Source organism: Macrotis lagotis, chromosome X (genome assembly GCF_037893015.1).
Source record: "Macrotis lagotis isolate mMagLag1 chromosome X, bilby.v1.9.chrom.fasta, whole genome shotgun sequence".
Lineage (NCBI taxonomy): Eukaryota > Metazoa > Chordata > Mammalia > Peramelemorphia > Peramelidae > Macrotis > Macrotis lagotis.
In genome coordinates, this window is record NC_133666.1 from 551,798,439 (window position 1) to 551,812,506 (window position 14,068).

Sequence of the window (14,068 nt, forward strand, 5' to 3'; positions counted from 1 at the left end):
GCTTGCCTTCCATGGCTTGGAAGCTGGCACAAGTCACCTAGTGACATCATGGAACCCAGCCCCAGCCCGTGGCGAGTGCTGGTCACGCGGTGTCGCTGGCTCCCCTCTCCCAGGCCCTCGGTTCTTCCCCCTCCTCCCCGGGTCCTCCTTCTTCCCTCTCCTCCCCACCCCCGCCCAAAGTCCAATCTCTTCCTCTCCTCCTCCTCCTCCTCCTCCTCCTCCTCCTCCCTCCAGCCCTGGCACTGGGAGTCCCGCAGCGGCTGCAGCCTGAGACCTCTCTGGGCTTGGCAGAGCCCGGGATCCAGCCAGGGAGCCGGCAGGCGGGCAGGGGAGGGGGCGCTCCCTAGAGTCCCAGCAGCTGGGGGTGGCCGGGCCGGGCCGGGCCGGGCCGGGCCGGGAGCTCTCCAGTAAAGTTGGGCGCGTGTTTGCGGGAACTCCAGGCGGGCGGAACAGCCACGGTGGGCAAGGCTGCGGCGACCCCCGCGCGGGTCCCAGAGAGCCCGGAGGGGCTCCCTGAGATGAAGATGAGCGCGCCCTGGACCCGCTTCTACTCCAACAGCTGCTGCCTGTGCTGCCATGTCCGCACCGGCACCATCCTGTTGGGCATCTGGTACTTGGTAAGCAAAGAGGGATGGCCCCTCGGGGACAGGGGGAGCAGCCATGCAACTGGAAAAGTGGGGTGCCTGGGCTTCCCGACCCCCCACCGCTTTAGAGTTTGGAGGGAACTCTTCCCGCAGGGTGATGGTGGAAGTTCCACCTTCCTCCGGGGCTCCTCGTGCCCTCCCTCCAGCCCCCTCCTTCCCTTTCCAGATACGCGGGTTCCTCACTTTTCTAGGGTGGAAAAGGAGAGCAGGTGCCCCCGGGATGCAATGGGAAGGTGTGCAAAGAGAGGAGTAACTGGCCTGAGGCCCTGGGACCAGATGGGGAGGGGTAGGAAGCAGATGTCCCAGGGACATAACAGGGGTCTTTATAGTCTGGAGTCTGTGGACTAGTTTTTCTTTTAATATTTTTGAAAATGGCATTTCAACATAACTGGTTTCTTTTGAAATCCTAGGTGTTTTATTTCATGCATTTAAAAACAATCTGAGAATGGGTTCACTGGTTTTATCAGGCTGCCAAAGAGGGTGGGAGGTGGGGTATGACACAATAAAGTATAAGAAACCTAGGAAAAGAATTTAAACCCTTTGATCTGACTTAAAGCCTAGCCCTGCGTGTTTTCACAGGTAGAGGAAAAAAACAGAATTTAACAAAATAAAACAAAAGAAAATCCTTTGCTTCCTGGTTCCTTGCTTCCAGAAATCACTCGACTTCTTTCCATTCCAGTGGCAAAGCTTTTTATTATTATTATTATTATTATTATTTTCTCTCTTCCTGTGCTCATACGTCAGTGGCTGTGGATTTCAGCAGCTTGATCTGGGTCTATCTTGGGGACTGAGTGTTTCTGGAGATAACCCTCCTAAATGATGTTATTATTAGAAACCTAATTCTCTCTAAGACTCAGTAATTCCCTCTGGCTGCCTTAACCTGTAGCAGGATCCTCTTTTCCCCTCTCCCTAAGTCATGCATGCCAGGGAAATCCCCTCCTCTCAGGCAAGTGAAGCACTTGGTCTGCTGAGAAAGCTTCCCTCTGGAGACCCTGCATCCTGCTTTTGAACATCCAACATTCTGTTGGATGATCATTAGTACTACTGAGGAAAAAAGCCAGACAGTTTTGAGATAACCTCAAGCATGGTGCTTATTAGGGACTTTCTGTCACTAGAGCTGGTGAAAGATTTCTCCCCCCACCCCACTTTCCTATGAAAATGTATTGAGTTCCTCAAATGTTATTCACTTTGTGGTGGAGATCCTTTTTTTTCTTTTTCACAAAATCATAAGGATTTATGTTACAGAGGCGTTTAGAGAGAGCTCACTGAGGTAGCTGAGCTTGTTGCAGATATATCTGGTGATTTAAGCTGAAGGATTTAGCATGCCTACCTTCATGACCAGATTCCTGTCTTCTAATCTGAGTCACTGATTTTTACATTCCTTTCTGGTGTTGGAATTTTGAAGAGTTCTTATACCAATCCTCTGAATATTTTTTAAAATTTATTTATGTTAATTTCTCAGATTTTAATTAATACTTGAGGGGAAACTATCTGGATAGTATTTATTGACCTTTTGTCTACTTATTTTGGGAAGCCATTTTACACCTATTTATCTGTCTCCAATCACCTGAAATCAATTTTCTTTTTTCTTTTTTAACTTATAGTTAATAGTGTAAACTAAACTAGACTTTTTTTTAACATTAGGAAACAAATTTTTGTATTTTCAAGAGAGTTAAAAATAGTTATGTAATGTCTCTAAACTCTTTAGGCCTCAAAGAGATTGTTTATTGGCTTTCTTAGCTTGTACCTACACTTGGACCAAAAAACTGAATCTGAGTCCATTACATCATTGTTAGTCTGAGGCATTAAAACTGGAAATGTGCCCTGGGGCCATTTTTCTTTTAAACCAGGTTCATTTAAAAAAATTGAATAACAAAGTATCTAAAATTGCCTTGGTGAAATTGGATTCAGAGTTTTTTACTCTAGGCATAGAGTAGTAGGTATAATTAAATATGATTTTGTATTAAAAATCTTTTTACACTAGTGATGATATATTTATGTCATCTAATTACAGACATCAGATCTTGGGCACTGATTTCATATATTGCTTATGATTAAATGTAAGATTTTTCAAGGAAACATGTTTGCAGGTATTTACATTTTTTTTGCATTAACTATAACTCCAGCTTTCCTTTTCAGTGAGCATATATCACACAATTTTAATTTCTTCCCTAAAAAGCTTTCAAACATTTCTTCAGGATGTGGAGCCTTTAACAGTGCAGCATGAATGCAGATAAAACATCAGTGTGTTGGCTCAACTCTGACTTGGTAAATGCCAGGAAATCCTTTAGATAATTAAAGGGAAAAATGAAGCTGCAACAAATACAGTTCATATATTTATTTATATTAAAACCATACTACTTTGAACAAAGGACTTTGAAGCCCCTTGGAAAATGAACAGAATTGTAGACTTGAAAATACACAAATGAATAATTTTTTAAAAATCTAAGACACTGCATCAGACAATGTACTATATAATATTCAGTGTGATAAATCTGCTTGAGTCCCACTAAAGCCCATAATCCAACAAAATTAAAAGTATTTGTGTGATAAATAAGAGTGCTTTATTTTGTCTACTAGTTGAACAGTCTGTGGAAATCCTTTATTGTTGAGATGAAAGTTACAAAATCCTCAAATCTGAATTAGAAAGCAGGATCACCACAAATTTATATCACGGAAGTCCAGTCATTAAAAAAGCTCATATTTTTGACTTCTGGAAGAGCCTACAGGTCTTTACTCCTCAGACCTATGAATTCTTATTTCATATACCATGCTGATGAGCAATTGCTGGTTTTTTCCAATCTTCCTGGCTGATCAATCAGCAAATTAGAAAAAGAGAAAGGGAGTGTTGCTAAAGGCAGTCATATTGTTTAGTAAAGATAAATGATGGTTGGACAATAAGGTCAGAAACAAATCATAAAAAGCAGGCAAGAACTCAAAAGGAAAAGTCTGGAGCCAATTTGTATTGGAGCAAATAACTCTATGCTTCAATAAATCTTGAGAGCAGTCACAATAAAATAAGTGATGATAACAATTATATTCTCAAGTCATTGCAAAAAATAATGCACTATCTTGCTTTTAAAAAGGTAGAGAAGACAAGACTACCTCTAAAATAGTTAAACTAAACCCAACTGTTTAAAGTGGGGTTAAACCCCTTGTTATGGAGAACATTTCAGCTTTCTAGGATGGTTTGTTCCCTGATGATTATAGATAGGGGAATTCATTCTGAAGATAAGAGCAACAATGTTATAATGTGAAGGACTGGGCAATCAAGAGACCAGTTTTAACACAGCTGTGACCTTGATCAGAACTCTATATCCCTAGCTTTAGTTTTCTCATCTGTAAAAGGAGAGAGTTGAAATAATTAATGGCTAAAGTCCTTTCCAATTCAAACATTCTGTAGTTTCAAAGTAAATCAGTGAGGGGGTGGCTAGGTGGCGCAGTGGATAAAGCACCGGCTCTGGAGTTAGGAGTACCTGGGTTCCAATCTAGACATTTAGTAATTACCTAGCTATGTGGCCTTGGGCAAACCACTTAATCCCATTTGCCTTGCAAAAACCTAAAAAACAAAATAAAGTAAATCAGTGATCTGAATAGCAAATATTCATATAACCTCTGTCTTCTTCAGTTTCCTCATCTGTAAAATGGGGATGATAATGATCTCTACTTGTCAGAAAAACTATGCTACAAATCTTAAAGGCTGAAAGAATGTTATTCATTCATCTATCTATCTAATCTATTTATTATTATATTGTTGGAGGCAGCATCCAACTCGGATGAGGTCATAGATCCAGAGCTTAGCAGTGTTAAGTTCTTAATAAATATTACTGAATTGAATTTAAGACCCTTTTTTGTATTTAATATTACATATAGAATTTTTGTGAGGAATAAGCATTGTGAATTCTATAGGGCTACATAAATATGAGCTGTTATCATTCATTTTTGCAAACATTTCTTACTAAGTGAAGTACCATGTTTAATGATCAACAGTACTACATTAGATTCCTTTTAATTTTGATCATCATAATCAAACTTATTTTTTGAGTGGTTTCTCCATGGAAGGTGAAATAAGCTTAGTTCATGGTAATAGTAAGTTATTGTCAGTGGTGGTATATGGACCCAGATATCTACTGATAGTGACAAGTTCAATTCTCTTTCCACTATAAAGTGCCCTCAGGGAATTTACAATCTAGTACAGAACATAAGGAAGGCGAAAAAACAAAAGCTATGCTGTGCATTATACAGAGTTAATGTCAAATGAAGGCCACTGAAGAAAATAAGTGCTATAAGTTCATAAAGAAGATGAGTCTGGGTTTGGTATGTAGAGAAAAGATAGGCTTTTGAAGAGGATAGAGAGAGACCATAGTCCAGTGGAAATATCACTGACTTTATATAACCAGATGCCACAGTGCATAGAGTACTAGAGTTCAAATCTGGCCTCACTTAATAGTTGTATGTCCCTGAGCAAGTCACTTAACCCAGTTTGTCTCAGTTTCCTCTTCTGTGAAATGAGTTAGAGAAGAAATTAGCAAACCACTCCAGTATCTTTGTCATGAAAATGAGGTCAAAAAAGAGTTTCACATGACTGAACCAAATGAACAACACCTACAGTCAGAGTATTGGAATTGGAAATCTGCCTTTGATGTTTATTACCTGTGTGAACTTGGGCAAGTTGCTTGATTTCTCTGTGTGTCACTTGTTTCAGCTTCTGAGGTAACTGGTCTAGATGATCTCTGGGGTCCCTCCCAACTCTAGATTTATGGTCTTTTGATCCAATCAATTAGATGATGTTTTCGGGGAGAGGTAGAAGACTTGGATACCATGACTAAGATGGAGAAGCATATTCTGGGAGATAGATCAGTTATGAACTAAGGGTTGAAGTAAGGTAACAGTTTGAAATGTTTAAAAAAACAAATTGAGGCCACTCTAAGGAAGGCCTTGGATGTCAGAGTAAAAAAAGTAGGAATTTTACCCTTTAGGCAATGGGAGGGTCAATGAAGATTTTTGAGCTTGAAAGTGACATGGTTAAAGTGATAGATTAGAAAAAGACATGATACTGCCTTATAAATGGATTGGGATAAAGAAAAACTTGAGACAAGACGACCAGTTAGAAGATTATACTTTGGTTCAGCAGAAAGTACAAAGCCTTGAATTAAGGGGCATTTTGAATAGGGGAGGAGGAGAAGTCACAAGTTCACGATGTTAATGAAGAGCCTACGGGCCCTGATGCTTAGCTGAATGTGGAAGAAGAGTCAGAAATGACTCAGGTTTCTAGCCTAGAGGGATGATGGTATCTTCATTAAAGCGCAATATGGGAGGAGTTGGTTTGGGGATTATGAGAAGCAGAAAAGATGAGTTGATTTTAGATTGATTTTTGAAACGATGCTGAGTGGGATTTTGGGCTGACAATATCCATTAGGTTTTTGTAAATCTGGGACTAAAAGCACATGGGAAAGAGTCATATCTGACCCATCTCCTTTCTAAACATATCCAGAGAAGATGTTTTAGATTCCACCTGTGCTTCAGTATGTCTAAACTTTGCTTATACAGGCCCAAGTTTATCATGTTGTAATTTATGCCTCTTGGGCAGCTAAGTGACCCAGTGGCTAGACTCATCTTGAATTCAAACCTGATCTTGGACATTTACTAGCTGTGTGACCCTGAGCTAGTCACTTCACTCTGGTTGCCTTAGTTTCCTCATTTTGTAAAATGAGCTGGAGAAGAAAATGTTAAACCATTCCAGTATCTTTGCTAAGAAAACTCCCAATGGGTTCACATAAAATTAGACACAACTCAACAACAACAACAATATTTGCATTTTACTATTAATTTTATGATGCTGGTAAGTCCTTAAGACTGATTTATTTTTATTTATTTAGAGATGTCAAGAAAAATTTACTTTAAAAATTTGGGTATTTTGATAAATCTGCCTTTATGCTTCTGATGCCTTGGTGTAACATGTAGATCAGGGCTGTCCAACCTTTTAAAAATTTTTTATTGAAACAATAGACAATATATTTTATTTGCCATTTTAGTGAGAGCTCTGTAGCTTGGCTTTGTTTACTAAAGCATTTAGTAAACCCATGGGCTGCTGCATAAAATTGCCCTGTCAGAAGCATTTTGTACAGCCCTGATGTAGATGACCATGGATAATTGTTGGTTTTGTCAGTGGAGTGTACAAACTAGCAGGTCCTACCAACTGAGAAAGGTTTTGGTAACAAGTCTAGAGATGAGCTTTGTGTGTCCACCCTTCAAGGACCAGGCCAACTGAGTTGTAGGGAGAGGGAGTTTACCAACAGTTTATCTTAAAGAGGATGAATTTTTTGACAATAGTATTTCGCCAGGTGTTAGAAGAGTTTGAATCTTAGTCCATCAAAGGCATATCTATCTTTTTATGAATTTATAGTGGGTGTTGTGGCATTGAATTCTCTTATTTGCTTAAGTCAATTAACTAATAATTATTAAGCAACTACTAGATGGTAGATGGTTGTTGTGGTGCAGTTGTTTTTAGTTATGTCTAACCCTTTGTGTCCCCATTGGGGCTTTTCTTGTCAAAGACACTGGAGTAGTTTGCCATTTCCTTCTCCAGCTCATTTTACAGATGAGGGGACTGAAGCAAACAGGGTTAAGTGACAAGTCCAGGGTCATACTAGTCAGCTAGAATATACTAAAGTCATCCTTTCTCCATGGAACTCAGATTCAATGGGGATAGATAGATAAATAGTAATAAAAACAGGTCATTTGGAAGGTGGACAATAGTTTTTGGGTAGATCAAGATCTCATATAGGAGGCCTACAGATTTTAAAAAGTGGAGGTGCATAGGGTGTTAGAAGATTAGAATATAAAAAGAAGCCTCTTTTTATACCAAGGTGACAAAGAGAAATTCGTCTTATCTTTTGTCAGTTATCTCTTTGCTCCAATTCTTCCTACTCAGCTGCCAGATAATATTCCAATAACACTATTTTAAAAAAAATCTTATCAATCCCTTGTTCAGAACTTTAAATGACTCACCTTTGGAATAAAGCAAAACAATTGGATCTTCAAGGCCCTCTACATACAGATCCCAAGTTATCCTGGTGTTCTCAAGATTTTCTCTCTTTAAAAATTTTTGCAAGGCAGTGGATTAAGTGACTTACCCAAGGTTATACAACTAGTTAATTATTGTCTGAGGTTGGATTTGAACTCAGGTCCTCCTGACTCCAGGGCTGGTGTCCGCTGTGCCATCTGGTGGCCCCTCCCAAGATTTTCTCTAGCAAGATTTATCTTTTGCCCATTGTGTCATGAAGTTTCTCATTCCTGCATTTTTGTATATATATTTCACAACTGAAATACCTTGGCTTCCATCAGTCTCACACACACACAAGGTCACTCCAACCATCTAAAGAAATGGAATGATTAATACATGAACCTCTTTTGCATATCAGTCTTTCCCCTCCCTGCTGTAATCATCTAAATCAAACCCCAGGTGTTCTCCCTTTCTCTATGAATTCTCACCTGACTATTCCTAGCTCAGGTGAATTCTCTGTGGGAGCATAGTATATATGTCACTTATTTGACATTTATTTGCTGTGGAGAGATAGATTAAGAGCATGAATACAAATAAATGTAATGCATTAGAGAAAAGGGTAAGAAAAGTAACAAATCTGGACAAGCTCTAAAAATTTGAAGAAAGAATTTGTCTTTCCTCCCCAATAATATTACTAGAGACTTTTTGCAGACTGGGGCAGGCATAATTCTATGTATCCCTTACATTATTTGGTACAGTGAAATATACAAAGTAAATATTTTTGAATGGATTAATGAAGCATATTTGGGTGGTCATAGACCTAAAGCCCAGAAAGGGCATTAGAGATCAAGCTTAATTTTACATAGGAGAAAACTGAGGACTAAACCAGTGAAATGACTTGTCCAAGATTGCACACTTTAAAACATCAAAGCCAAAATCTGAACCTGAGTCCTCTGACTCTAATTTACTAATCTACTACATTATACGTAGTATAAGATATGAACTCTCATAATTGTCTTAAAAATTAATTTAAATCAGTTTGTCCTTAATTCTTGAAGAGGACCATGACATCATGGAGGTGATGCTATGATAGCATTTGAGTTTTTGAGTGAGAGGGTGCTGTGCTAAGTCAAAAGCCTCACTTTCTCCTCCAGAGCCATCTGGGGCTAGTGACCAGATGTGAATCAGCACAAATGCAGATGACCCTGGATGGGAGATAATCAGGATTAAGTGACTTGCCCAAGGTCATACAATTACTGTCAAGTCTCAGGTTGGATCTTTCCACTCTGAGGTGATTTCATCATACTGCCACCTAGCCTAAAAAGTGTACTAGTAAGCCTGGAGAGATTTGCATGAACTGATGCTGAGTGAGATGAGCAGAACCAGAAAAACACTGTACACCCTAACAGCAACATGGGGGCGATGATCAACCTTGATGGACTCACTCATTCCACCAGTGCAACAATCAGGGACAATTTGGGTCTGTCTGCAATGGATAATACTATCTGTATCCAGAGAAAGTATTGTGGAGTTTGAACAAAGACCAAGTACTATTACCTTTAATTTAGGGGGTTTTTTTTTAGGGTTTTTTTTTTTTTTTTGCAAGGCAAACGGGGATAAGTGTCTTGCCCAAGGTCACACAGCTAGGTAATTATTAAGTGTCTGAGACTGGATTTGAACCCAGGTACTCCTGACTCCAGGGCCGGTGCTTTATCCACTACACCACCTAGCCGCCCCTATTATCTTTAATTTAGAAAAAAATCTAGTATCTTATTGTCTGATCTTGCTATCTCTTATACTTTATGTTTCTTCTTTAAGGATATGATTTCTCTCTCATCACATTCAATTTGGATCACTGTATATCATGGAAATGTAAAGACTGGCAAATTGCCTTCTGTGGGGGGGTGGGGGGAGGGAAGTAAGATTAAGGGGAAAATTATAAAATTGAAAATAAATAAAATCTTTAAGTACAAAAAAAAAAGAAAGAGGTAAAAAAAAGTGTACCAGTCCTGGAGTCAGGAGGATCTGAATTCAAATCTAGTCTTATTTGTCATGGCATCATCTCCCTGATATCATGGTCTTCTTCGTAGAGATAAGTGATACCTTACATGGTTGAGTGGCTAAGTATCACTTATCTTAAAGTAAATCACTTTAAATAAGTTAATACAGTATTTTAACTTTTAATACTTTGACTCCTCAATTCTCTCCCAATGCATCTCCCCTGCAATAGCCTTTCTCCAACTTCTTCCCCCCTTGGTTTGTGAGCAAACCTGTTCAGTTCTGCACTGTCTTCCTGTCTTGAATCTGTGCCCCCCTTACCTCCCCCATCAATCATATTGTTGATTATGCTTTGTCAAGTCTCAACTCTGGATCAATCCCATCATTCATTGCTTTCACTCCTCTACACACATGCTGCTGAATGAAGGTGGAGAAAGAGAATTTTTCCGACTGCAAATTTATGTTGGATAAGTTAAATTAGATTCTCACGGCTGCTAGGCAATCCTATTCTACCTCCCTTATCAACTAACTTAGTGACTTTTCCACCCTTTTTTATCCCTCTTCAAACCTCCAATTGTTTCCTTTTCCCCTTACTTTTTCAGAGGAGAATCTTGTCTCATAGGAAAAAATTGAGACCATTCAATGTGAAATCCCTCTTCTTTCTTTCTTCTTCATTTCCTATCATTCAGATACCTTCTGCCATATTCTCCTCCTTCAACTGTTTCACATGATAAAGTAGTCTTACTGCTTTCCAAAGCATAATCCTTCCATTTTGTCTCCATTAAATTGCCTCCTGTTATTTCTCTATTTAATTTTCTCCTTCTACAACCACATCCATTTGCCCCCATCCCCAAAAAGTTCTCACTTGATCCTTTTTGTCTTCCTTTACAGTCATCTTATTTATATTGCTTCCTTTTGTGACTAAACTCCTCAAAAAGGTATAGTGAATGGTGCCACTTTCTTTCCTCCCTGTCTTAACTCTTCTCAACTCCTTTGAACTTTTCATCCCACCAAAAGTGCTCTCCAAAATTACTAAGTTTTTTTAGTTGCCAAATCCAGTGGTCTTTTCTCAATCCTCATTCTCCTTGACCTCATCTTGTCCACTTAATTTTCATATTATAAACTTAATAAAAATCAGTCCATTTAATCTTCAAATTCACAATCTTGTTTGGTCATGTAAATTTCCTAAATTACTTTTCTTGGACTCACTACTATGGTTAATAACTACTTTTACTTAGTAAAACCATTAAATAATAAAAACACTAATTGGGGGCAGGTAGGTGGAGCACTGAATAGAGTACTGGCTCTGGAATCAGGAGGACTTGCGTTCAAATCCAGATTCAGACATTTAATGGGCTAGTCACTTAACCCCACTGCCTTAAATAAATAAAATTAAAAAAAACACTAATAGGCAATTTATTTCATTTTAATGAATAACTTGTATTCTTTTCCAAAGATAGTAAGCAAAGTAAATAGTGGAAGGCTTAGTGATTTGATGATAATGCAGTTAAAGAAAGGAAAAGTGAGGTATTAAAATTATGTAAGTAAACCTAGGAGGAAATAGTCAAATTTAAATCAATTTGAATATTGGTTCAACTTATCAGTACCATGCCTGGTACCTTGCATACAGAAGTCACTTAAATAATTTGTTTAAATTGAATTTTCGTTTTTTCTTCTTATGTTTGGAATTTTTAAGCATAGTGGGCTCAATAAGCATTCTGAAGTATTAATGTAAAAATGAATAGCAACTTAATTAAAATTGTTATATAGAAAGCATAATGAATTGAATGTAAGTCACTATTTGTAACATCTAATCTCTTCATTAGCCTATTGAAAGAATAGTTGAAAAGGAATAATGATTAAGAGAAGCCTCCCTTTCTAAGCTATCTAACGGTGCTTTTCTTTTAAAATAACGGGTGGTAACATAGTCAGATACTGACAACCTCACTAAAGAATTTTCCATTACCCAGATCCATAGTGATGAATATTTATGGAACTTTTAAAAGCCTGGCTAGGGAAAGGAGCTGTCCAGCAATTCAGCATAGTGTCTACAGAACATTTTCTTTGTTCTATAAAAGATTCTTAGAAGTTTCTATAGCATGATATTTAATGATAACAATTAAGACATTTTTGTAAAATCATCTATAAAGTTAGCACCATTTTCTCCATTGAAATTTTTCTGGTTTAGAAGTTTAAAAAACCATATTTCAAATCTTCTGGGGAAGTATAAACTTTAGTCTGTCATTGGTTTTCAGTTTTATTCAAATATCTATTTTAGGGGGGATATAACTTTGAATTCTCAGAGTTTGCCATGCCCTACTCTTTGATGGCTGGAATAATTTAAATTAATGTGGAAGTCCAGAGCTATTTTTTCTTTATCATAAGTAAAAAAATTTTTAAAAAATGCTGACAAAAGTGTCAAAAGTATTTGGTGAAAGTAAAATTATTAATTTGAGGAGCCTTGACTATTATATTTAGATGTAGAGATATTCTGACATAATGGAAAGAGCATTAGATTTGAATGTATGAGACTTGAGCCCTAGTTTTAACATCAGTAAATCATTATATAATGGTTAGCCTCTTTGGTTCTCAATTTCCTTCCATTAACATTTCCAGTAGACCATAAACTTCTTGAGGGCAAGACACATTTGTTTTTGTATTTGTATCCTTACTACCTAGCAGATTATTTTATACATAGTAGGCACTTAGTTTTTTTAAAAAAGTTAATTCCTAAGGGCAGCTAGGTGGCATAGTGGATAAGTCACGGCCCTGAAATCAGGAGGACCTGAGTTCAAATTTGGCCCCAGACACTTAATAATTGCCTAGCAAAGTAACCTTGGGCAAGTCACTTAATCCCGTTGCCATTAAAAAAAAAGTTAATTCCTCATTTGGAAGATGACTAAATGATATTTTTCCAAAAACGTTTCTAAACAGTTGTTCTTCATTCTCCCCTTTTCCTCATAAAATTAAAGCATTGCATTAGATTAGGGGATTCTTAATCTGGTGTCTATCAGTTTGTTTTTTTAAATATTAATTTTAATAACTCCATATGATTGATTTCTTTTGTAACAATATGTATTTTTGGTATACACATTTAACATCATGATTCCAAAAAGATATCCATTAACTTCATCAGACTGCCAGAAGGATTGATGCAACAGTGTCTTGGAGCCAACAAGTACCATCTGTGCTGATTGTGTGAGCATTTAGACCTTAGAAATTGGAAAATCAGGGCTTAATTTATTGTTTTGTTGATTATTTAGATTTAAGAAAGTGATCAAGAAAATGATAGTAATGTAACAACTTAAGCATATTAAGAATACATCTTGGAGAGTTGACTATTAAATATTTTCCATGAAACCCTTAGAAAAAATGATTAAGAAATCTTGGTTTAGATGATTGATTACTTAGGCCCTTTTTAGTGCTGACATTTAATGCCTTCTATGCTCAGAATATATGTGTGTGTGTGTGTGTGTGTGTGTGTGTGTGTGTGTTTGTTTGGTTTTCATTCATGTCCAACTCTTCATGACCCTATTTTTGACATTTCCTTGACAAAGATACTGGAGTGGTTTGCAACTTTCTTATCCAGATCATTTTATATACCAGGAAATTGAGGCAAAGAGAGTTAAGTGACTTTCCCAAGGTCACAACCTAGCTAGTGTCTCAGGCTAGATTTGAACTCACAAAGATGAGTTCCTGATTCTAGATCAGGTGCTCTAGACACTGAGACACCTAACTGCCCTACTGACATAATTTTTAAAAATTTATTTATTCATTTGTTTATACATTACCAAAATAGTCTTGTAAGAGTAAACATAACCACTCTCCTACTTACTTAATGGAAAGTATGTAGTACTATAGGTAGAAGACCCCAGAGCCTCATTCTTCACTATTTTATTACCATAAGTAATCAAAGTATATTCCTTAAAAACTAGTAATAAAAGCTGAGAAAAATATGTCCAGATAAACTACCATTTTTTCAAATTTTTTTATTGTTTTTTGAATTTTAGAATTTTTCACCCAATATTGCTTCCCTCTCCCCCCACAGAAGGCAGTCTGATAGTCTTTACATTTAAACTAATTACTTTTGACAAAATGAACATATTTTTTCCCTTCTCTCTTAAGAATAAAGTATAAACCAAGATGTTAAACTATATGGGATATGGGTGGCATACTGGAAGGCATACTCAACTTGGAGTTGATATCTGTATACAATTCTATCTCCAACACTAGCTCTGTAACCTTGGGTGATTTCCTTAATCACTATCTGCCTCAGTTTCATCCTCTTTAAAATGGAAATGCTAATATATAACACCTATCTCCCAGGACTATTGTGAGGATCAAATTAAGTATTATGTAAAGCTCCTTACAGATCTTTTCTTTTAAGTTTTTTGTTAAGCTATGGGGGGTTAAGTGGCTT

The 14,068-nt window shown here is 37.5% G+C and overlaps 1 protein-coding gene across 1 annotated transcript in view; it reads left to right on the forward strand.

Moving 5' to 3' along the window:
- Window positions 1–208: 208 nt before the first annotated feature.
- LAPTM4B (lysosomal protein transmembrane 4 beta) overlaps window positions 209–14,068 on the forward strand; it is a 104,847-nt gene continuing 90,987 nt past the window's right edge. The window contains exon 1 of the mRNA XM_074200465.1: window positions 209–617. Coding sequence (XP_074056566.1) covers window positions 519–617 — 99 coding nt within the window. The 5' untranslated portion in view covers window positions 209–518. The remainder of the gene's footprint in view (window positions 618–14,068) is intronic.